This window comes from Heptranchias perlo, chromosome 17 (genome assembly GCF_035084215.1).
Source record: "Heptranchias perlo isolate sHepPer1 chromosome 17, sHepPer1.hap1, whole genome shotgun sequence".
NCBI classification, from domain to species: Eukaryota; Metazoa; Chordata; class Chondrichthyes; order Hexanchiformes; family Hexanchidae; genus Heptranchias; species Heptranchias perlo.
In genome coordinates, this window is record NC_090341.1 from 53,272,408 (window position 1) to 53,298,131 (window position 25,724).

Consider the following 25,724-nt stretch of genomic DNA (forward strand, 5'->3'; position numbering starts at 1 on the left):
ACCTGAATATTGGCCAGAACCCACCCTCAATTCTTTCAAAATTAGGCTCAATCCTTTTGGTTGAAGTCTTCCGGTGAATGTGCTGTTTATTTTGGTGAGTTTGTATAAATCATCACATAAAATAGAGCACGTAAATAAAAAACATTTCTAGTACTTCAAAGAAACAGAGATTGCTGCCGGACCACAGTTTAAGAGAAGGGAATCACTCTTACAATCATACACATTTAACCTTTTATTTTTATTTAGGGTGTCTCCCCTCCCTGACGGGCACCTATCCACACTATTTTTCCCAGTTGTAGATCCTTCCAGGGCCATAAGCTCTGCTGGTGAAGCAGTGACCAGGAGATCTGTTCTCAGACTATTGCTAATGCCTCCCTGTGCACCTTGGGGGTTAAATTCAGGAACGCCCATTTTCGAGCGGTCCGAGGAGCCGTGGATATTGGGCCTCGGACCTCACTATAATGAAGTCGACGCTGCAGGAGGAGGTAGCACAAGGTAAGTGCTCCATGTTAGGGCTTCTAGTGCAGTGGCCCACAGGTAAATGGTCAGGGCTCTTTGTGCTTAGTATCACTGGGGTCGAGGACGGATCGGGGGGGGGGGGGGCGGACTTTGGAACAGGGGGAGGGGGGAGGGGAGGGATTGGGGGAGTTCAGGGAGGCCAAACTTTAGATCCAGGGGTGGGGAGAGTCGGGGAGGTCGGACTTGGAACGGGGGGAGGGGTCAGGGAGGGATCGGGAGGGCCGGACTTTAGATCGGAGGAGCCGAACTTTGGTCCAGAAGGGTCGGGGAGGGCCAAACTTTAGATCCCGGTGGGGGGGGGGTCAGGGAGGGATTGGGGGGGCTGGACTTTGGACCAGGGGAGGTGGATCGGGGGGTCGGACTTTAGATCGGGGGGGGGGGTCGTGGAGGGATCAGAGTCGTCGGGGGACTTGGAGGTTGGGGCCGCTGGGGGAGGGACATCGGGGGTTGGGGTCAGGGCGTAGAGGTCAGAGGTAGGTGATCTCGGGACCGGGAGCGATCGGGATGGTGTTTGTGGTAAGTTCTTACCATTTTTTAAAATTATGCGATTTAGGGTTGGTTTTCCCTGAGGCAGCCAGCACTGGTGAACCAATGTTGGAGCGAGGACCTGAAGCAGGTGTTAGGCCCCTTATTTGCATATATGCGAATGGCCAAATGCGTTCTTCAGGCATGGGTAAAGGACGCCTCTTGTTGTCCTTACCCAATATGGTGGGCAGCCCACTTCTTGTTGGAAGTCTATGCACGATTCCCGCCCGTTATTTTGTGGCCTTAGGAAGCCGCATAGCGTTACGTGGCCCAATTTAACCTCCCCCATGTCTGATTTTCTTTTCCCCCTACAGTGAAAGAGCTGGCCTCTGTAACACATCTCCCTAAGCAGCTCAAATCTGTCAGAACAGGCGAGCTGAACCAGTGTCCTCCCACTAGTGACGCTGAACATATCCTCTTCACACCCTAATACTCCATGTGTGCTCCCTTTCACGTTGCCACCTCACACTGTCCCACCTTAGGCACCTAGTGTCAACACAAGCACTCCCAGATCAGGTACAAAACAAGCTAGATTGAGAGTAAAGCTCCCTCTACACTGTCCCATCAAACACTCCCAGGGCAGGTACAGAATGAGTTACTGTACAGCTCCCTTTACTCTGCCACAATCTCAGAAGTGCTTTCTACTGCATGTGACACATTTCTATTTTGTAAACCAGCCATCCTGTGACCTTGAACAGTGGCGTTGCCAATTTAGTCCCAAATTAGGGGCAGTTTTGTGCCACGGAACCACACCAACTAGGAGCTGAGTTAGATCGCCAAAGACATTTCATGTAGGGCCGTTCTTGTTGGAGTTGGACATGATTCTGGGCCCTAGAGGTGAAAGGTGAGAATCTAACCCAATGCAGCACCCACAACCCCATCTCATTCATTTTAATTTGAAGAAACACTAAACTTGTAATTGTCAGGTGATGAGATACATGGTCCTGTACGGCCCAACAGAAGAAAGTCATTATCTCTTTGCTCCAATGAACTTTAACGATTAAATAGGGCCTTACCCTTTTCAGCGACGGAGAGGTTGGGATCACTACACGGTTTGCAGGGTCCGACCACCTGCTGAATCAGGGCCCGCTGGAAACTAGAAGGCTGCAACGAGAGTGAACCATCAACATGAGCACAAGTCGGCGTAACCTAGAGCTGATAACAATAGACATAGTACTGTACTCCCCAATGGCTATTCAGGGAACACATACTGAAATCCCCAGCCCACTCTATCACTCCCTTTCAGTGAGCTCCCTCTTGGCTCTTTTACCTGAAGGTGCTGTTGTCAAGAACAGTTCCAACTTCAGTGGCAGTGCTGTATGGTAAGTGAGTCCGAGGTACAGCAGTGTCAGATCAGCAATGTGGACAGTGCTTCCGGCTACCATTTGTCCTGGCAGTGTGTGGGCCGAAAACGGAGTCCACCCGTACAGGTTAGTGACGAGGCTTCCAACCTCCTGGGAGTGGGTGGGCCGAGGACTGAGCCCACCCGTACAGGCTGATGATGTAGCTTCCCAATCACTGTCCTGTTCCGCCTTTCTCCAGCTATCAGGCAAGGTCTGACAGCTAGAAACTAAAGATTTTCATACAATGTGATTGGGCAGCTGTGTGTTGATACTTTTGGAAGATAAAGAAGTTGGTTCTGTAGCACTGGGAACCAGGGTTACTTCAGGACAAGGTTACACAATATTGTGTGAAGGCCTGTGTGTTTCAGGATTTTTTCAGATCAGTAACTGTTTGGGTGACTTCAACCTACACTTAAAACTCCCAAAGTCCCCTCCCCTCTGACTTTTCTGCCCTCCTATCCTCACTCAGTTACCCTCCACATAAACTCCCCTCCCATATCCATGGCCATCCCCTCGACTTGTCACTTTTGTGGCCTCTCCACTCCTAAGATTTCTATCACCAATAAGGCCATCTCCAACCACTTCCTCATTGCCTTTTCCACCTACTCTCCCACAACCCTCTGTGCATGGAAAAATGCTCCCTCAGCTCCCTCACGAATTCACTCTCAAACTCCCTGTCCTTTAGCCCTCCGAAATAGCTCTGTCACCAGGGACCTGCTAAGCTGCTCCCTCATCTTTAGCTTTGACACCCTTGTTCCCACCAAATTACTGACCATTTCCAACCCCTGCTGTTCCCCCTGGACAGTCACCATCTTTGTGCCATCAAATTAAAGGTCCGCAACTTCCAGCATACATGGCACACAACTGGTCTCGTTATTCATTGTCAGGTCTAACTCAACCATGTCCAGCAATATTGTACCTCACTCTGCAGGCAAAATCATCTACTACTCCAGGATCATCCTCAAGGGCAAAGACAACCATAGGCTCCATGATTATCAGGCTCCTCAAAACCTCTTCCCTTGCTCCATCTTCCCTCACCCCTAATATTAAGTGCAAAGAACCTTGGTCCCTTGGTCACATCACCTGCGAGCACGGGGTCAGCTTCCATATGCACACCGATGACATCCGGTTCTACCTCTCCACTACCTCCCTTGACGCCATAACCACCTATGTTCTGTCTAGCACAACTTTCTCCAACTGAACATTGGGAAGACCGTAGCCATTGTTTTCGGCCACTACCATAAACTCCACTCCCTTGCCACTGACTCCAACCTCTTCCGGACCACTTTTAAAACCAACTCAAAAACCTGTTTTAAAAAGCTTTCAGTCAGTCCTCCTAATCTCTCCCTAGATGGCTCGGCACCAGTTTCCATAACTATTTCCATTGTGATGCTCTTTGGGACATTTATTTTAACATTAAAAGGTGCTCTATAAAATGTAAGTTGTTGTTTAGGCATGAGGTGAAGCCTAGCCCTGCGACAATCCCAGATGTACTAAATACCTCATTATACACCTGCCTCTGCATCGTTGACATTCGATGCCTTTTAAAATCTATAACAACCATCTGGCACTTATATCGCGCCTTTAACATAGAAAAAAATGTCCCAAGGTGCTTCACAGAGGCGTAAACAAAGAATGGACGCCAAGTCAAAGGAGGAGATATTAGGATGAGCGACCAAAAGCTTGGTCAAGGACATGGGTTTTAAAGGAGTAGAGGGAGGGGGAGAGGCAGAGGATGTTGGGGAGATGGAGAAGTGGAGGGTATGGGGGAGGTTGAGGGTATGGGGAGGGGGAGAAGCAGAGGGGAAAGGTGGAGGGTATTGGGGAGATGGAGAGGCGGAGGGAATTGGGGAGGTGGAGGGTATTGGGGAGGGGGAGAGGCGGAGGGGAGAGGCGGAGGGGAGAGGCGGAGGGGAGAGGCGGAGGGAAGAGGCGGAGGGTATCGGGGAGGGGGCGAGGCGGAGGGTATCGGGGAGGGGGCGAGGCGGAGGGTATCGGGGAGGGGGCGAGGCGGAGGGTATCGGGGAGGGGGCGAGGCGGAGGGTATCGGGGAGGGGGCGAGGCGGAGGGTATCGGGGAGGGGGCGAGGCTGAGGGTATCGGGGAGGGGGCGAGGCGGAGGGTATTGGGGAGGCGGAGGTTATCGGGGAGGCGGAGGGTATCGGGGAAGGGCAGAGGCGGAGGGTATCGGGGAAGGGCAGAGGCCGAGGTTATCGGGGAGGGGGCGAGGCGGAGGGTATCGGGGAGGGGGCGAGGCGGAGGGTATCGGGGAGGGGGCGAGGCGGAGGGTATTGGGGAGGCGGAGGTTATCGGGGAGGCGGAGGGTATCGGGGAGGGGGCGAGGCCGAGGGTATCGGGGAGGGGGCGAGGCCGAGGGTATCGGGGAGGGGGCGAGGCGGAGGGTATCGGGGAGGGGGAGGTTATCGGGGAGGCGGAGGGTATCGGGGAAGGGCAGAGGCGGAGGGTATCGGGGAAGGGCAGAGGCCGAGGTTATCGGGGAGGGGGCGAGGCCGAGGGTATCGGGGAGGGGGCGAGGCCGAGGGTATCGGGGAGGTGGTGGGTACGAGGAGGTGGCGAGGCCGAGGGTATCGGGGAGGTGATGGGTATGAGGAGGTGGCGAGGGTGAGGGTATCGGGGAGGTGGCGAGGGTGAGGGTATCGGGGAGGTGATGGGTATGAGGAGGTGGCGAGGCCGAGGGTATCGGGGAGGTGGCGAGGCCGAGGGTATCGGGGAGGTGATGGGTACGAGGAGGTGGCGAGGGTGAGGGTATCGGGGAGGTGATGGGTATGAGGAGGTGGCGAGGGTGAGGGTATCGGGGAGGTGATGGGTATGAGGAGGTGGCGAGGCCGAGGGTATCGGGGAGGTGATGGGTATGAGGAGGTGGCGAGGGTGAGGGTATCGGGGAGGTGGTGGGTATGAGGAGGTGGCGAGGGAATTCAGGTCACGGGGCCTAGGTGGCTGGAGGCAATAAATAAATAGTAGCTGTGAAGAGATTTTAAATCTGCAATAACAATTAGCTATAATATCATGTGGCAGAATGTTTACACTGAATCATGAGGGGAACACAAGGTAAGATTCGGTGTTCTCCGGTTTTACTGGTACAGCATTATTGGTGTTACTGTGATACAATGGTGGATATTGGCTATACCTACGTCTACAGCATGATGTGAGACAGATACCCAGCAGCATCTCCCTGATGTTTAATGTCTATACATGTCTATGGAATGACATATTCTGTGTCCAGCAGCTCACCTGTCCATTCTCCATCATGGCTGGATACATGGCACTGCTCGGCCTGTCCCTGTGAGGAGGCAGCAGCATCACAACCTCCCGTGAGTGACGGTACTTATCAGACAATGATGGGGAACCTGAGCACAGACAGAAAGTAGAACAGTATATTTGGAACCACAATAGACAAAGACAAGAAGAGAGAAAAAGAAATGGGAAAGGGAGAAAGAAAGGGGAGAGGTGGGGGGAGAATATGGACAAAGGGAGGGAGAAAAGAGAGACGAAATGAGATAAAGGGGAGTTGGAGATGGGAAAAAGGGGTAAAGAGAGAGAGAAAGGCAGGGAGAGAGAAAGGCAGGGAGAGAGAGAGAAAGGGGAGAGAGAGAGAAAGGGGAGAGAGAGAGAAAGGGGAGAGAGAGAGAAAGGGGAGAGAGAAAGGGGAGAGAGAGAGAAAGGGACAGAAAGAGTAAGAGCATAAGGGAGAAAAAAGGTAGAGTACAAATGGGGAAGAAAAGAGAGAAAGTGCAAAAGGGGAAAGCTCCAAAGGGCAGAGACAAAGAAAGAAGGAAGTAGGGAGAGAGAATGAAAGAAAGTAGAGGAGGAAGAGAAAAGGGAATGGAAAGAAATAAAAAGAATAGTGCATTAGGAACCACAAGATTTAGCTAAACAGAGAGCTTGAGAAATGAGAAAGAAAACATAAGTAACCAACACAAAGAGGTTTTGAGGTTCCTTCCTCCTATACATTAAATAATATTAGACTCTTCAGATTCAGTCTCTTGTTGTATACATGTGCTGACACTTCATCTACTCCCTGACACTGTTTGCTTCCCCTGTAGGTGCAGTGTTCCACTTGGACTAACATTTGTAAACAATTTTACAACACCAAGTTATAGTCCAGCAATTTTATTTTAAATTCACAAGCTTTCGGAGGCTTCCTCCTTCCTCAGGTAAATGTTCAGGAGCTCCTTGAAGCCTACGCATTTATACATATAGAACAATACATGGTGTTTACAGAATGCCCCTGCAACTGCCCGTTGCCAAGGCAATCATCGTGTTCAGACAGAGAGGTGTCACCTGCAGAACCCCCGAATACACATTCAACAAAAAAAAACAAACAGGAAAAAAAAACAGAGAGAGGCAGAAACATCCGGAAGGCAGAGAAAGCCAGCAAATGACCCATTATATTAAAAACAGATAACATTTGTTCGCTGGTGGGGTAACGTGTAGCGTGACATGAACCCAAGATCCCGGTTGAGGCCGTCCTCATGGGTGCGGAACTTGGCTATCAATTTCTGCTCGACGATTTTGCGTTGTCGTGTGTCTCGAAGGCCGCCTTGGAGTACGCTTACCCGAAGGTCGGTGGATGAATGTCCATGACTGCTGAAGTGTTCCCCGACTGGGAGGGAACCCTCCTGTTTGGCGATTGTTGCGCGGTGTCCGTTCATCCGTTGTCGCAGTGTCTGCATGGTCTCGCCAATGTACCATGCTCTGGGGCATCCTTTCCTGCAACGTATGAGGTAGACCATGCAGACGCTGCGACAACGGATGAATGGACACCGCGCAACAATCGCCAAACAGGAGGGTTCCCTCCCAGTCGGGGAACACTTCAGCAGTCATGGACATTCATCCACCGACCTTCGGGTAAGCGTACTCCAAGGCGGCCTTCGAGACACACGACAACGCAAAATCGTCGAGCAGAAATTGATAGCCAAGTTCCGCACCCATGAGGACGGCCTCAACCGGGATCTTGGGTTCATGTCACGCTACACGTTACCCCACCAGCGAACAAATGTTATCTGTTTTTAATATAATGGGTCATTTGCTGGCTTTCTCTGCCTTCCGGATGTTTCTGCCTCTCTCTGTTTTTTTTTCCTGTTTGTTTTTTTTTGTTGAATGTGTATTCGGGGGTTCTGCAGGTGACACCTCTCTGTCTGAACACGGTGATTGCCTTGGCAACGGGCAGTTGCAGGGGCATTCTGTAAACACCATGTATTGTTCTATATGTATAAATGCGTAGGCTTCAAGGAGCTCCTGAACATTTACCTGAGGAAGGAGGAAGCCTCCGAAAGCTTGTGAATTTAAAATAAAATTGCTGGACTATAACTTGGTGTTGTAAAATTGTTTACAATTGTCAACCCCAGTCCATCACCGGCATCTCCACATTTGGACTAACATAGCAGTGAGTCCAGCAATGTTGTAGAGCAGGGATGTCCAACCTTTTGGGGCTGGGGCCTGGATACACATATCGGAACCATTGGCTGCATAAAATTACACAGAAATGTGAGTCCGATACAATCACAGGGAATTTATTTTGGACTTCTCCCACTCCATCACCATAACTTCATTGCAAGTTTGGTGGAAACCGTAGAAACTTAGTTGATGTGTATTCATTTTATAAATAAATTGCAATGTATACATTGAAATTAAATACTGATTTTCATTACAGTGCCTTACAGCTACTAAAAGTAAATCTAACTGACCCCAAGCTGTATTGAAATAAAAACAGAAAATGCTGGAAATACTCAGCAAGTCAGGCAGCATCTGTGGAGAAAGAAACAGAGTTAGCGTTTCAGGTCGATGACCTTTCTTCAGAACGGGAAGTTGTTGAAGATTAAGCAGTTTTTAAGCAAGTACAGAGTCAGGGAAAGGGGTGGGGGAGGAAGAGGAGGGAAGGAAAGAACACAAGGGAAGGTCTGTGATAGGATGGAGGGCAGGGGTGATTAAATGACAAAAGGGATGATGGTGCAAGGCAAGGAGGGTGGTATTGGGACAAGTGTGTATTGGATCTATTGCTCCGTTTACTTTACGGGTGTCCCTCAGACAGCAAGAGCAATGTTGGAGGAAGCTCCATAAACACAACAGAAGCACCAGTACCCTTTTTCGGGGGGGGGGGGGGGGTGCACTGGGTGCCTCCGACTGCTGGGTGCAGTTTATCTTCTTTATCCCCAGTGGTGGCACTTGCACTGAGTCTGCCATCTCAAGTCTGGCTGTGGGCGACCTGAGCTGTCAGTCCACACGTAACGCCAGAACAACACTTTTAAACTCCATCCCCTTATCGTAACAGTGTGATAAAATATTTCTTCTACTGGATAGTGCACTATCTACGTTTGGTCTCCTGGGAATTTCTATCAGAACTGGTTGTTATAAAACTTGCTCTTAACAGAACGAAGGCTTGGAGCTGGAGTGGAGTCTGTGTGGAAGGGGAACGGTGTCTGTCAATCCAAAACCAGATGGACACAGGATATCAGTAAAAACGTGTTTGCGCATGGATTGGCCCAGTTACACACACACCAAGGCGGCTCGCTGAGCACAACAGTAATTTTAACGCAGCAATCAAAAACTAGATTTCTAACTAGTTTCTGTTGAGCAAAATTACTGTTGCTGTTGTTTGCTTCAAAGTCAGCTGGTGTTTATCCATGTTAATATCTATAAAATATATAATACACACACACACACACACACACACAAGTCTTGCATCTAACATGCATTTATCACTTTGTTACGGATGCAAAACTGCAAAACAATCTTTAAAAAGAAGAAAGCCAATCATTTCTTGCTGGGTTCTTCTGACCCGGAACCTGAACTTTAAAACCAGTTACAACTGCGCTGTAATTGACCTCAGAGTTTACAGGCCGCTACAGTTACCTGCATTTTCCCATTTAGACACTTCCCCGCAGAGAGTATCGAGCAGTGGTCTAAAGGGTCAGTCAGGTTAGATACAGTTTAGCGATAAAGCATCACAACTGTGCTCCAGACAACCTAACAGCAATGTCACGGAAGGCCCACTTGTAACTTCAAAACACAGCCACAATGAGGACTGGGAGCTTTTTAAACTTATAAACTTCTCAAAGTTAAATCCCAGGGTTGTACTTTAATATCATTGCACCTTCTTATCTTGGCTTACTCCTTTAATTTCAAAACATAGGACAAAAGACAGACACCCGCCAAAGCCGGCCCCAGGCCCCAGCCGCCTGCATTCCTTAGGAAAAAGTGCTAAAGACCAGAGTGATACCCGGGAGAAATGAGGCAGCTCAGTTGCAAGTGGGTCCAAACCTCGCTGAATGTTAACATGAAATATAAAGGTTCTTACCTCGAGCGCTGGACGGGGCCGAGTTGATCATCTGTGAAGGTGCAGAGTGCGTGGAGCTCAGGCTAGAGGTGGAGGGACTTGCCTGGCACGACGAGAGAACAGAGACGTTGGTCATGGAGCCCTGGAACTTGGCGTTAGCGTAAGCAAGCTGCAGAGAGCAGAGAAAGTGGCAGAGAGGGAGAGAGAGCACTGGGAAACGCGACGAGGGAAGGAAACAGCAAGAGGCGAACGGGCGGACGCGCACAGGCGGACGGACGGACTCTCACAGGCGGACGGACGGACTCTCACAGGCGGACGGACGGACGCGCACAGGCGGACGGACGGACTCTCACAGGCGGACGGACGGACTCTCACAGGCGGACGGACGGACGCGCACAGGCGGACGGACGGACGCGCACAGGCGGACGGACGGACGCGCACAGGCGGACGGACGGACTCTCACAGGCGGACGGACGGACTCTCACAGGCGGACGGACGGACACACACAGGCGGACGGACGGACACACACAGGCGGACGGACGGACACACACAGGCGGACGGACGGACACACACAGGCGGACGGACGGACACACACAGGCGGACGGACGGACGCACACACGGGCGGACGGACGGACGCACACACGGGCGGACGGACGGACGCACACACGGGCGGACGGACGGACGCACACACGGGCGGACGGACGGACACACGCGGGCGGACGGACGGACACACGCGGGCGGACGGACGGACACACGCGGGCGGACGGACGGACACACGCGGGCGGACGGACGGACACACGCGGGCGGACGGACGGACACACGCGGGCGGACGGACGGACACACGCGGACGGACGGACACACACAGGCGGACGGACGGACACACACAGGCGGACGGACGGACACACACAGGCGGACGGACGGGCACACACAGGCGGACGGACGGACACACACAGGCGGACGGACGGACACACACAGGCGGACGGACGGACGGACACAGGCGGACGGACGGACGGACACAGGCGGGCGGACGGACGGACACACACAGGCGGACGGACGGACACACACAGGCGGACGGACGGACACACACAGGCGGACGGACGGACACACACAGGCGGACGAACGGACACACACAGGCGGACGAACGGACACACACAGGCGGACGAACGGACACACACAGGCGGACGGACGGACACACAGAGGCAATAGACGGCTCTGCCACTCATCATGAATGGACTGGCATATCTGCTAAAACCCTACCGATTGAGAGAGTGTTCACCACTTCCTCTTGGGAAGCCATGGACCTTTGCTGGGATATGGTTTGATGAGTGTTGGTCATTCCTCTGGTAAATCATCCAAGTGGCCATGCATGACCCTAGATAGTGAGTGTTGACAGGCTATTCTACTACAGAAGGCATCGCCTGTCCTCATTCAATGTCGGAACCCATGTGCTTCCCAGCAGGGGTCGCTGGATGGTGATCAGAAATGGGAATCCTGGCTGACTTTTTCCCTTCCTAGCCCAGGGACACTGAGATTAACTACAGTGCTCCCACTGCCTGAGATTAGCTGAGTCAGCAAAGATTGTAATCAGGCGGCCGGGAAGAGAGAATGTTCTGACAAAGCCTTTTTCATCTGTTTACCAAAAACACACCATGGAATACTTTGTGTCGAAGTGTGTTGTTGTGTAGCTTGTATGATATGGCATTGTTCTCCCTCTGCCTTTAAACTGGACGTGACTCAGCCACTCAAAGAATTAATAAGAGTTATGAGATTTCTATTAGTTTTGAGGCACAGTCTATTATTGCTTGTTTTCTTCATCCAATAATGGCAGTTTTCAATGGTTGTTGCTGCATCGTGTTTTACTCGAGCACATTTATACTTTAGTTTGGTCACTAAATCAGGCAAATGAAGGGAATTTAGCTCCTTCTGAACAGACAACAGACTTAAAATTGCCACACACTACGAAGGTGACAGTCTTACTGTCTACCGTGCAACACTTCAACAGCGTCACTCTTAGACACAGCCCCCATCAACAACACTCTGCTATGGTCCCCATTAGTGTCTTTACTCCAGTGGGTCCCTGCTGGGAATTTGTTCCATTACAGTCTCCATTGGGGTTTAGCTCGTTTAATGTTTCTATCTATTATAGTCCTTATCAGAATTTACAGTGCTACAGTCCTCATTAAGATTTAGCTCCATTACCGTCCTTGCTGGGATTTTGCTCCGTTACAGTCCCTGTTGGGATTTCACTCCCGTTACAGTCCCTGTTGGGATTTCACTCCCGTTACAGTCCCTGTTGGGATTTCACTCCCGTTACAGTCCCTGTTGGGATTTCACTCCCGTTACAGTCCCTGTTGGGATTTCACTCCCGTTACAGTCCCTGTTGGGATTTCACTCCCGTTACAGTCCCTGTTGGGATTTCACTCCCGTTACAGTCCCTGTTGGGATTTCACTCCCGTTACAGTCCCTGTTGGGATTTCACTCCCGTTACAGTCCCTGTTGGGATTTTGCTCTATTACATGCCGTCAGGATTTTGCCCTGTTACAGTCCCCATTGAGATCTCTCGATTTGGGAATTGTCCCCTTGGATTGGAAAATTGCCAATGTCACTCCACTATTTAAGAAGGGTAAGAGAGATAAACTAGGAAATTATAGGCCTATTAGTTGAACATCAGTTGTGGGGAAGTTACTAGAATCTGTTATTAGGGACAGCGTGACTGAGCATTTGGACAAATATGAGCTGATCAGAGGGAGCCAGCATGGATTTGTAAAGGGTAAGTCAGGTCTAACCAAACTAGTTGAATTTTTTTAGGAGATAACTAACATGGTAGATAAGGGAGTGTCTATGGATGTTATTTATATGGACTTCCAGAAGGCATTCGACAAGATTCCATATAAGAGACTGTTAACAAAAATGAGAGCACATGGAATTTTAGGCAACCTATTGGTTCGGAGATAGGAGACAGAGAATAGGAATAATGGGTATGTACTCAAATTGGCATGAGGTGACTCGTGGTGTCCCACAGGGATCTGTCCTGAGGTCTCAGCTTTTCACTATATTAGGAATAGAGAGCCATATATTTAAGTTTGCTGACGACACTAAATTCGGTTACAGTGGAGTTCAATGTGAGACAGTGAGGTCCATCTACTTTGGACCTAAGAAAGAAAGATCCAAGTATTTTCTAAATGGTGAGAAGCTAAGAACTGTGGATGAGGAGAGATATTTTGGGGTCCAAGTACGGAAATCACTAAAAGCTAGTGGACAAGTTCAAAAAAAATAATTAATTAAAAAGCCTAATGAAGTGTTGACCTTTATCTGAAGAGGGCTGGAATAAAAAGGGTGGAAGTTATGTTACAGCTGCACCGAGCTGCGGTTAGACCCCACACCTGGAGACTGCATTCAGTTCTGGCCACTGCACCTCAGGAAGGAGATATTGGCCTTGGAGGGGGTGCAGCGCAGATTCACCAGAATAATACCAGGGCTAAAAGGGTTAAATTATGAGGACAGGTTGCACAGACTAACTTATATTCCTTTGAATATAGAAAATTAAGGGATGATCTAGTTGAGGTGTTTAAGATTGGATAGGGTAGATAGAGAGAAACTATTTCTCTCGCAGGAGAGTCCAGAATAAGGGGACATAACCTTAAAATTAAAGCTAGGCCGTTCAGGGGAGATGTCAGAAAGCACTTCTTCACTCAAAGGATAGTGGGAATCTGGAACACTCTCCCCCAGAAAGCTGCTGAGGCTGGGGTCAAATGAAAATTTCAAAACTGAGATTGAGAGATTTTCGTTAGGCAAGGGTAGTAAGGGTTACAGAACCAAGATGGAGTTAAGATACAGATCAGCCATGATCTAAGTGAATGGCGGAACAGGCTCGAGGGGCTGAATGTGCTGTTCCTGTTCCTATGTTCTTATGATCTCAGTCTAAGTGAATGACTAGTTTTCTGTTCGAGCTCGTGTTCACCAAGCTCCCTTTGTCAAGGAGAAGTGGAAACTGCTCATTCTGATGGACCAGTGTATAGGATGGACACTGTAAAGAATGTCAGATTCTACCTAATGCAGATCCTGCCATATCTGGTGGGTGCCCAGAAGCAGCTCCATTACTTCCAGCTCTCACAGATTATAGGTCTGTGATTGTGATTACCCTCACACAAGAGCTTACCGTGCTGAGCTGGGCTACCAAGGGGAGACGCTTCCCCATGGAAAGGGAACACAGCTGATCAGTGCCATTCTTGTACAGCTCCAAGCATAGAGCCGCATTGCTAGAGGTCCAGTATCTGGCAAGCTCTCTCTAATAGCCCAGAGAAGGCATATGACATAGGGAGAAACACACATAAACATGAACTGCCGTACCTGCAAGCGGAAAATATCATCGGGGGTTTCTCCAACTAGACCATCTGTGAGGATGACGAGGTTCCCAACCTCACTAGATGTCTGTGAGGACAGTGAGGATGAGGAGTGCCTGCTGGAGCCAAGCAGGTTCAGTGGGCTGAGGAGATCAAGGAGACAGAATATTACTTTACATTCAGCCAGTCCAGTCCACGCATTCCCAATGTGACTAGCCCTTGATCCAAAAATCATCACAGAACCTAAGCAAACACTTCACACCCACTCCTTCCACAGAACTACCATGGACACTACCCCATCCGTTTAATCCCTTCAAAGAAGATTCTCTATACATCCTATATGATTCTCAACAGTCACGTGCATCAGCTTGGCTTGGTTGGTAGCACCCTTGCCTCTGGTGGGTTCAAGTCCCACTGTAGACTGACAAGTCAGTGCAGGACTCAGGAAGTGATGCATTGTTGGAGGTGCTGTTCTTTGGACAATGGTGTTTAAGTGAGTGCTCCGGTTGTTCAGGTGAATGTTCAAAAGAACAGCAGGAAGTTCTCTTTGTTCTGGCCCACATTCCTCCAAACCGGGCCTTTCACTGATTGTGAGAGGTTGCTGTGCACAAAATGGCTGCCACTTTTATTACACAAACACTGCACTTCAAAGTAATTTGCTGTGCTGGGGTACAGTTCCAAGGATGCTTGCTGCCCTTGGAACCTCCCCCAACAGCTTATTCTTCATATGCGAGCCTAGGCAATATCAGCAGGCTATTTTGTCACTGAGGCATCTCAGCTGAGCCCTATACTGTTCTTACCCGCAATTTACAAATGCACAGTTTCAAAAAGGGGTCAGTGGACAGCAATCAGGACAGTGAATTTTGGCTGATATCTCCCTCCTTAATCCAGAAACAATGAGTTCCATATGTACAGCTCCAACTGAGATCAATTAACTCAGCACAGGCACAGTCAAACACCCACATGAACGTTAAACTAATGTCCTTAGGGAAGGAAACCTGCCGTCCTTACCTGGTCTGGCCGATGTGATTCCAATGCCACACTAACGCAGTTGACTCTTAACTGCCCTCTGAAATGGCAAGCCACTCATTTACATCAAACCGGCAATTAGGGATGGGCAATAAATGCCAGCTTTGCCGGCAATGCCCACATCTCATGAATGAAAAATAACAATTTTACAGTAGAAAGAGTAGCTATTTCGCCACAGACAGGTGAAGATGTTAATTTTCACACAGTGAATATAAACACTTGCCTGTACAAAAGAGTTGGACACCAGTCTCGCTTACCTGTGTCCGTGTACGAGCCAGACACCAGTCTCGCTTACCTGTGTCCGTGTACGAGCCAGACACCAGTCTCACTTACCTGTGTCTGTGTACGAGCCGGACACCAGTCTCGCTTACCTGTGTCCGTGTACGAGCCAGACACCAGTCTCGCTTACCTGTGTCTGTGTACGAGCCAGACACCAGTCTCACTTACCTGTGTCTGTGTACGAGCCGGACACCAGTCTCACTTACCTGTGTCCGTGTACGAGCCGGACACCAGTCTCACTTACCTGTGTCCGTGTACGAGCCGGACACCAGTCTCACTTACCTGTGTCTGTGTACGAGCCAGACACCAGTCTCACTTACCTGTGTCTGTGTACGAGCCGGACACCAGTCTCACTTACTTGTGTCCGTGTACGAGCCGGACACCAGTCTCACTTACCTGTGTCTGTGTACGAGCCAGACACCAGTCTCACTTACCTGTGTCTGTGTACGAGCTTGATGGTCTCTGGACTCATTGGATTGTGACTCGACATGAGACTGCCACGTGGCGTGCTGGAACCAGAGCAAGCAGGACTGATCTTGTCCATTCCAGGAAGATCCTATATGGGAAAATAGAAAGCTCAGTGACCTTAGCATTTGTGTGTGGCTGGCATCATAAGATTCCTATTGCTGAAAGAAATTTATACAGATGAGTGACATCTCTGTAATTCACTGCGTATCACTCATAACAGTCTGAATTCACACTACATTACCACAAGAATGCTGCCGTGTCATCACAGATAGACCCCCACTAGGACATTCGCAGGACACAGTTCACTCTTCACCACTTTCCCGGTGTACCATAGATCTCTCAGTCACTTGGCCGAGTGGTCATTCTTCTGTGAGGCTGGACAGTGAACTTCACCAGCCTATTCTACAGTGGGGTTCATCAGAGCCAAGTCTGATCCTATCCCCACCTGATCCACATATCTGGAGGCTGATTTTCGTGTGACAGGTGTAAGTGAGTTCTAAATGGTTAAAAACCAGTGCAAATCCTATCAGATTGGGAAAATGCTGATAGCACTCAGTTTTCCTGTATAAGGCTATTTTACACTGTTCACCGATTCAAGCGCATATTTGGACAGGCCTAGGGAGCACACAAGTGGTGTTTGAAATATGAAGACCCACAGGGGGATGCCAAGATGCACTCGTGGTGCTTTGTGCCTCCGTCAGCACCCACCCACTCGCACCAGTGGACAGAGATGAAATGTCCTTGGGACTGAAAGTCGATAAATTCCAAGGACTTGATGATCTACATCCCAGGGTTTTGAAAGAGGTGGCTATAGAGATAGTGGACGCATTGGTTGTCATCTTCCAAAATTCTATAGATTCTGAAACGGTTCCTGCAGATTGGAGGGTGGCAAATGTAACCCCACTATTTAAGAAAGGAGGGAGAGAAAAAACAGGAAACTACAGACCAGTTAGCCTGACATCAGTAGTAGGGAAAATGCTAGAATCTATTATAAAGATATGATAACAGGACATTTAAAAAATAATAATAGGATTTGGCAGAGTCAACATGGATTTATGAAAGGGAAATCATGGTTGACAAACCTATTGGAGTTCTTTGAGGATGTAACTAGTAGAATAGATAAGGAGGAACCAGTAGATGTAGTGTATTTGGATTTTCAGAAGGCTTTCGATAAGGTCACACACAGGAGGTTGGTGAACAAAGTTAGAGCACGTGGAATTGGGGGTAATATACTGGCATGGATTGAGAATTGGTTAACAGACAGAAAACAGAGAGTAGGAATAAATGGGTCTTTTTCAGATTGGCAGACTGTGACTAGTGGGGTACCGCAGGGATCAGTGTTTGGGCCCCAGCTAGTCACAATCTACATCAATGATTTGGATGAGGGGACCAAATGTAATATTTCCAAGTTTGCTGATGACACAAAGCTAGGTGGGAATGTGAGTTGTGAGGAGGATGCAAAGAGGCTTCAAGGGGATATAGACAGGCTAAGAACATGGCAGATGGAATATAATGTGGAAAAATGTGAAGTTATCCACTTTGGTAGGAAAAACAGAAATGCAGAGTATTTTTTAAATGGTGAGAGATTGGGAAATGTTGATGTTCAAAGGGACCTGGGTGTCCTTGTGCATGAGTCACTGAAAGTTAACATGCAGGTGCAGCAAGCAATTAGGAAGGCAAATGGTATGTTGGCCTTTATTACAAGAGGATTCGAGTACAGGAGTAAAGATGTCTTGGTGAGACTGCACCTGGAGTATTGTGTACAATTTTGGTCTCCTTACCTAAGAAAGGATATACTTGCCATAGAGGGAGTGCAATGAAGGTTCACCAGACTGATTCCTGGGATGTCAGGATTGTCTTATGAGGAGAGATTGAGTAGACTAGGCCTGTATTCTCCAGAGTTTAGAAGAATGAGAGGTGATCTAATTGAAACATACTAAATTCTTATAGGACTCAACAGGGTAGATGCAGGGAGGATGTTCCCCCTGGCTGGGGAGTCCAGAACCAGTGGCCACAGTCTCAGAATAAGGGGTAGGCCATTTAGGACTGAGATGAGGAGAAATTTCTTCACTCAGAGGGTGGTGAATCTTTAGAATTCTCTATCCCAGAGGGCTGTGGAGGCTCAGTCATTGAGTACATTCAAAGCAGAGATCGATAGATTTCTAGATATTAAAGGCATCAAGGGATATGGGGATAGTGCAGGAAAATGGCATTGAGATGGAAGATCAGCCATGATCTTGTTGAATGGCAGAGCAGGCTTGAGGGGCCAGATGGGGTACTCCTATTTCTTATGTTCTTATGACCTTGCCTTGGTAGATCTAGTGCTGGTGGCGGTTCCTCTTCTCAAAGGAAGCTGCAACAGCAAACTATGATGGCGTCACTAGATATCTGGATGCCTGACCAACAGTTATGCTGGATTGTTCCTTAAAAGCACCCCGTTACCGCCTTTAAAGAAGGCATGGCAGCAAAGCCTGATCGACCACACCCATCGTCATGCCACCAACTATATTTGCTGGCATTGTTGCACTTATCTGGCAACAATTGTGGGGAACTGTTCTTAGGGCCCAGCAGACAAGTTACTATGCAAGATGGGCCAAAACTTGCCTGCAGCTCCTTGCAGGCAGATTGCAGTGCTGACCTGTTGGGACAGTACTGCAGAGTGACACAGACCTCATAACCACTTCAAGCAGCACCACCTTGAATTCAGCAGCCATCAGATAATGAAGCAGTCCGTGCCTGCATGCAGCAAGACCTGGACAACATCCAGGCTTGGGCTGATAAGAGGCAAGTAACATTCGCGCCAGACAAGTGCCAGGCAATGACCATCTCCAACAAGAGAGTCTAACCACCTGCTCTTGACATTCAACGGCATTAACATTGCCGAATCCCTCACCATCAACATCCTGGGGGTCACCATTGACCAGAAACTTAACTGGACCAGCCACATAAATACTGTGGCTACCAGAGCAGGTCAGAGGCTAGGTATTCTGCGGCGAGTGACTCACCTCCTGACTCCCCAAAGCCTTTCCACCATCTACAAGGCACAAGTCAGGAGTGTGATGGAATACTCTCCACTTGCCTGGATGAGTGCAGTTCCAACAACACTCAAGAAGCTCCACACCATCCAGGACAAAGCAGCCCACTTGATTGGCACCCCATCCACCACCGGCGCACCATGGCTGCAGTGTGTACCATCCACAGGATGCACTGCAGTAACTCGCCAAGGCTTCTTTGAAAGCACCTCCCAAACCCGCGACATCTACCACCCAGAAGGACAAGGGCAGCAGGCACATGGGATCAACACCATCTGCACGTTCCCCTCCAAGTCACACACTATCCCGACTTGGAAATATATCGCCGTTCCTTCATTGCCACTGGGTCAAAATCCTGGAACTCCCTTCCTAACAGCACTGTGGGAGAACCTTCACCACACGGACTGCAGCGATTCAAGAAGGCGGCTCACCACCACCTCCTCGAGGGCAATTAGGGATGGGCAATAAATGCTGGCCTCGCCAGCGACACCCACATCCCATGAACAAATAAAAAAAAAGGTGTTGGGCTTCCCAGTCGCTTACCTGCAGACTTAAGCCTGCACACAGGGTTCCCTATCCTGTCATTTTTGCCATTTATTTATTAGATCCCTGTCTCTTCAGCCTTGGCAAAAGTAAGTAATGTGCTGAGATGCCTTTTGAGGCTTTCCAAAAGTTTTCTGAAATGTTGTCCTCTTATTACAACAATCCCCTTTAGTTGACACCATCCCTTTAAATTTCAGGTAGGTGGATTCCCATTGGGACACCCACTGGTGCCAGTAATGGTGCGGGGGGCAAAAAATAAATAATTTAGAACAATTGGCACAAAGGCTAAGTGCCAGCTGGGGGAAAAAATACAAAAGCAGATCTTGACATGATCTAAACAATAACAACTTGCATTTATATAACACATTTAACATAGAAAAACTTCCCAAGGCGCTTCATAGAGACATAATCAGACAAAAATGGACAGCGAACCAGAGAACAAGATATTAAGAGGGGTGACCAAAAGCTTGGTCACAGAGCTGGGTTTTTAGGAAGGTCTTAAAGGAGGAGAGGGAGGTGGAGAGGTTTAGGGAGGGAATTCCAGAGCGTGGGGCCTAAACGGCTGAAGACGTGGCGCCAATGATGGGCAAAGGGAGCGGGCAGTGGGAAACTCAGTTTGGGGTCCATTGGACGGCAAGATTGTAAACAGTCTGGTGCAGCCTGAGACAATGACCTGGGAAGGGGATGGAATCAGTGGCGAAGGTACAGAGTTTGTGACGGGGCTGAAGATGCTTCTTCCCAATGTTTAACTGGAGAAAATTGTGGATCATTCAAGACTGAACGTCAGAAAAGCAGTCTGACAACCAGAGGCAGTAGAGGGGTTGAGAGCAGTGGTGGAGAGAAAGAGCTTAGTGACATCAGCGGACTTGTGGAAACTGAGCCCATGTCTGCGGATGATGGCGCCACAGGGCAGCATGTGGATGAGGAAGAGGAGGGGGCTAAGGACAGATCCTTGGAGAACTCCAGGGATAACAATGCTGGGACAGGAAGAGAAGCCATTGTTGGAGATTCTCTGGCTATAATCAGACAGGTGAGAGTGAACCAAGCGAGGGCAGTCCCACTGAGCTGGACAATGGAGGAAAGACATTGGAGGAGGATGGTGTGGTCGACAGTGCCAAAGGCTGTAGAGAAGTCGAAGAGGACAAGGAGGGATAATGCACCACGGTTACAGAGGATGTCACATGTGACTTTTGTTAGGGCTGTTTCAGCACCTAACTTGTGACCTTTATCTGACTCCCTAGCAACCCCAGGAGACCCAGTTTCCTGGATGTGGTTTGCGCTTGGAGTCTTGCTTGCCCCTATGTCGGGAAATTCCATGCAGGATGTGTCCTCCCCCTTTTGCATTGATCAATGAAAGCTCCCCCTGTTTGCGACAGGAGCTTCCAACACCAGCACCAACCCTGACGGAAACTTCAACTGGATGCTGTATAGTAGAGATCAGTCGGAACTGATCTCCACCGAATTTCTCCCTTCATTACACCCGTCCAAGCCTGTCTTCAGGATATAACACCAACCAAAATGAGCTCGATGGACTTTTCCAGCAGAGGGTCTGGTTAGTGATCAGGTGTGGGAACCCCAATTAATTTTTCCCTTCCTAGCCGGGTGTGCTGAGGACAACTGTTGTTCCCCGTTGAGATCAACACAGGCTGGGGAACAAACCTGAGCCCTTTCTGGTCTGTATGGCTCAGTACCACATTGGACAGCATTCTTACACATTGACTCATCAGTGGAGCTTGAAGGACCCTTAATATACTGCACTGATCAGCAAACGGGTGAGTGTGATGACAGAAAATAATCACCAAGGGGTTCAGAAGCAAGAGCCTCACTGCACTGTTTACATGTTTTCCTAAATTGCCACAAACCAACACAGGTATCTGTCTGAAAAGTAAACAACATGGAAATAATCCGTCCCCTTCAGCTGCATTTAAAGATCATTCAATAAGTAAAAAAACTGCATGCAGGGAGTTGCCATGGAAACAGTACCCTCTGGCTGAGTCTGCACGTTCCTCTCATCAGTAAAAATGCTTTCAGACTTTTTAAAACGGTGTTTCTGATTAGTCAGGATGCCTGGATATTTTATAATGCAGTGCAGTCCTTTTAAGACATGCTGCACTAACTCGGGACCATATATTAGTTGCAGGTTTGGGTTGGATTTTTTCTTTTTCAGCATTCCCACCAAATATCGTCCATTTAACGATCCTGTGCTCTCAGCGGAGAGCCTCGCTTGATGGGTCAAAGAATCGGTGCTAGTGTTGCAGCCCTATGTCCAACCCACACTTCCGTTGAGCTAGGACCCCTACTGGGAGCACAGAGTTGCTGAACTTACCCTTGAGTGTGAATATCAATGAGCCTTAATGCAGCCACTGAAAGGCAGTCAGTTAGATAGTGGGGCTTCACCTCTGCGATCTGGATTCAGATCCAGCCCAGTCCAAAGAGACAAAAGTCTCCCTTCCGTGGTGGCTGTGAGGATCCCAGGTCAAAACCGTTTGAGCAGGTATGGGCCCACAGCACAAATACATTCAGCACAAAAGCTAGAAAGTTACTCAGAGACATCACAGCATGTTTGGTAAGGAGAATGGAGAATGCCACACTGGAGGTCCTCTTCTGAGGTTGGGAATGAGCCACATTCTTGGGACAAGAGTTTTAAAAAATTCATTCCTGAGATGTGGGCGTCGCTGGCAAGGCCAGCATTTATTGCCCATCCCTAATTGCCCTTGAGAAGGTGGTGGTGAGCCGCCTTCTTGAACCGCTGCAGTCCGTGTGGTGAAGGTTCTCCCACAGTGCTGTTAGGAAGGGAGTTCCAGGATTTCGATCCAGCGACAATGAAGGAACGGCAATATATTTCTAAGTCAGGATGGTGTGTGACTTGGAAGGGAATGTGCAGATGGTGGTGTTCCCATGCACCTGCTGCCCTTGTCCTTCTAGGTGGTAGAGGTCGCGGGTTTGGGAGGTGCTGTCGAAGAAGCCTCGGCGAGTTGCTGCAGTGCATCCTGTAGATAGTACACACTGCAGTAGAGGGGGTTTTACTCTGCATCTAACTGTGCTGTACCTACCCTGAGAGTGCTTGAAGTTAACAACCTTGATGAGCACAAAATGAACATAAAGTAAAACAAAAATTACTGTTTGCATTAAGACACATTTGTTCAAACTGGACCACACTGTCTGTGGGTCTGATACTTACATGGCAAAGGCTGGACCTCATCACCTGGAACTGGTCTATCAGCTTCTTATGCAGGGGACGCATTTCTGGATGCACTAACTTCTCATGCATTGCTAATCCCACTCCTAGGATATGAACCTGGGGACAGGAAGGACACAGGTTATGCTGGTCATTAAGGAGCAAGCCTGGGAAAACAAAATGTACTAAAACTCCAGTATGAGCCCAGTCACCACCATCCTTTTTGTTTGGGGAATTTTTCATCTTCTTCATCTGTCAGTTCACCCTTATATTTGAACCAGCTTTCCGGAATTTTAACAGGTAGGGAAGGTCTTCACTGCTGTGCTGGTTGAGGTACACTGGGTTAGGATTAGGGTTAGAGGTAAGAGTGGACTCCATTAATGTGCAAAAAGTAGTACAAAATATTTTCCCTCAGTTTCATCCTTCCTCTCGAAAGATGCTGGGCATGGTTCACTAAAATGGCCATTCCTCATATATGAGTACCTGCTGGCTATTTGACCGTGTGAGCAATTATAGCTGAGCTCAGTCCTCTTCTCAGCAGAAGGCTACACATTTGGACTTTCAGAAGGAATCACTTCATCGTGATCAGGAGAGGGACTGTGAATTTTCCCCTCTCTAGCTTAGGAAAACAGCAGCCAACCACAGCACTGCGACTACCATCCCATTGAGGTCAGCTAACAGCACTGATCGGGGGTCAGATCTGGGACATTCCTGGTTTGGCATGGCTCAGTAGTGCATAGGGCTAACTGAACCAGCAGGGAACCCTCAAAGAGTAGAGTTACAAACTGCTTTGTTTCTTGGGGGATGTGTTTGACATTCTGCAAGCTGTCATGGAAGGGTCAGCAAACCATGGTCTCCCACATAGCGAGTTCCCAATCTCACTAGTGCCACCACAGGGAGTTGGGGAGTGGAGTATAAGACAACACTGGAAAATGATTTAAAAAAAGGAGATAAAATAAAATAAATGATCCCCTCTTTTTGTTTACCCCGTTCTGTTGACTGTTCTTGTATCATTTGGTTTAAACTGTGTGTGGATCAGGGTACTAGTTTGAAGCAGATACTGATCCACATGAGACAGGTTTTGGCAATGTGGACACTTTTCAAATATCCATTTAAAAAAAGAGATTTAGATAGCTGTCTTGCACAGATCTCCCCCCAGTTGGCATGGTGGCAGAGTCCAGGTCACTACCATGGCTCCCATTCCAACTGACGGGGTGGCACAGTCTGGATTATTGCTACGGCTCATGCAGCAGGTGGCAGAGTAGTGGAGTCCAGGTCATTACCCACTGTGGCTAGCACCTTTACCATCACTCCCCCCCCCACAATGGGAGGTGAGTCAGACAACTTCAGCTTTTCTCTCTTTTGCGGTGGAACAAGTTGCCACTTCATGTGATTTTGTCCAGTGACCCATCCCCACTTAATGAGATGTAGCTTTCGGCAAGTGCTGACATTTAAAGCTGGTTTCCTGATGCGAGTCGAGCATTTAAACGGCTTTCCCTCCCTCCCCCAGAATCTCTTCTGCTTGACCCCAGATTCTTCAGGCACCATTTTTCTTCAAACACTGAAAGTTATTTGCAATTTTTGACATTCAGACAGTCTCAAATCTCAAAAGATCCTCATAAATTGTTTTCTGCACATTCCCCCTTGAAGGATCTCAGTACCTGTTCCTGCATCAACTCCTTAAGCTGGTTGATCTTCTCGCTGTCCTCTGGGTGGCTCACTATGTACTCTTTTTGGAAGAATGCCTGTCAAGGGAAAAGAAAGTTGTGTATTTGACCAGGGACTCCAGTGTTTGGCAACACTTGCGACAATGACAAAGTATGTCTACCCTGCTGTACCACAAAGTCACTTGGCAACAAGATCTTATCCAGTCATATTCTTCTTTATTGAGTTTAAAGTTGCTTGCCTTGAGAATACAAACTCCATTACAGCTCACACAGCACCTTGTAGATATATTCATGGTGGTCTCGTACTGTTCTTCACGTTTGTTGACAAAGCTGGATTTATTCTTTGCTGGTGGCTCAGTTCGCACTGGGGGCGTAGGGGGGGGAGGAGGAGGGGGGAGAGGGAGGGAGCGGAGGGTGGACTTTTGGGCATTGGATTCAAGCAGCATGTGGTACCTGCGAGAGGACAGCACTGAGCTCCCAACTCTCCACCACTCACGGCTACGACTGTGTTCAACACCAAACAGACTGAGTATGGGCCATCGATTATCTTCCATGGGAACTCACTCATTGGCTGGCTGGCTGTTACCCTCTAATGTACTCACTGAATTGAAAAACTGCTTCTGTTTCAGTACAGGTATGTATGGCTCAGTACCACATTGGATGAGGGATTTTGACAAGAATGACATTGCTGTATTTGTTTAAAAAAAATAAAAGGTTTGTTCAATACGTATGGATAAAAACAATCCCTTTAACATTAAGGGGACTGACTCCCCTATAGTGTTATCTATCCTTTAACAGGGCAGGGTCTTCATAAAAAGGTGTTCTTTTGTTGGGGAGGAGAGAGGAGGAATAGAAAAGAGAGATGAGTTGTCATCATGCTTATCAGAGTCAGGGCCAGCAGCAGGACGGTGCAGTGACAGAGGGCCTGACACCAATGGTTACAGTGGACAGCAACATTGCGGTACGATTTTCTGGTCATTAAATGACAACCCCTCCTCCCCACCAATCTGCCGTTACCTGATCTACTGCCAAAAACGTGGCTTTCATCGAAAGTGAAAATTGCGATTGTGGCTTTTAACTAATTTTCCCTGGGCAGCTGTTTGTCCTTTGAATTAGAAGGTGTTTTGTTATACAATGGGGACATTAGAGGACAACAGCCAGTCAGGAGTGACTTCCCATACAGAAGATAAGATAGCCAAGTCTGTTGCTTGCTGAACGTAGGAACAGGATTAGGCCATTCAGCCCCTCGAGCCTGTTCCACCATTTAATTAGATCATGGCCGATCTGAACCTCAACTCCATTTTCCCGCCTTTGATCCATAGCCATTGATACCCTTACCTAATAAAAATCTGTCAAGCTCAGTCTTGAAACTTTCAATTGACCTACAGCCTTTTGGGGGAAGAGAGTTCCAGATTTCTACTATCCATAGTAGACAGGATGATGCAGGTGATCTTGGACCCTGCGATCTCTCAGCATGTTGAGAATGGAACACTTTCCTGTTT

At 48.7% G+C, this 25,724-nt stretch overlaps 1 protein-coding gene across 1 annotated transcript in view; it reads right to left on the reverse strand.

The window, feature by feature from the left end:
* The window catches only part of dock3 (dedicator of cytokinesis 3), a 1,008,697-nt gene that overhangs the window by 24,262 nt on the left and 958,711 nt on the right, over positions 1-25,724 (reverse strand). Inside the window, exons 45-51 of the mRNA XM_067999007.1 lie at positions 24,217-24,300; positions 22,559-22,675; positions 15,769-15,890; positions 14,034-14,169; positions 9,705-9,852; positions 5,639-5,754; positions 2,061-2,148 (exon numbers count right to left, since the gene is read on the reverse strand). Coding sequence (XP_067855108.1) covers positions 2,061-2,148; positions 5,639-5,754; positions 9,705-9,852; positions 14,034-14,169; positions 15,769-15,890; positions 22,559-22,675; positions 24,217-24,300 — 811 coding nt within the window. The remainder of the gene's footprint in view (positions 1-2,060; positions 2,149-5,638; positions 5,755-9,704; positions 9,853-14,033; positions 14,170-15,768; positions 15,891-22,558; positions 22,676-24,216; positions 24,301-25,724) is intronic.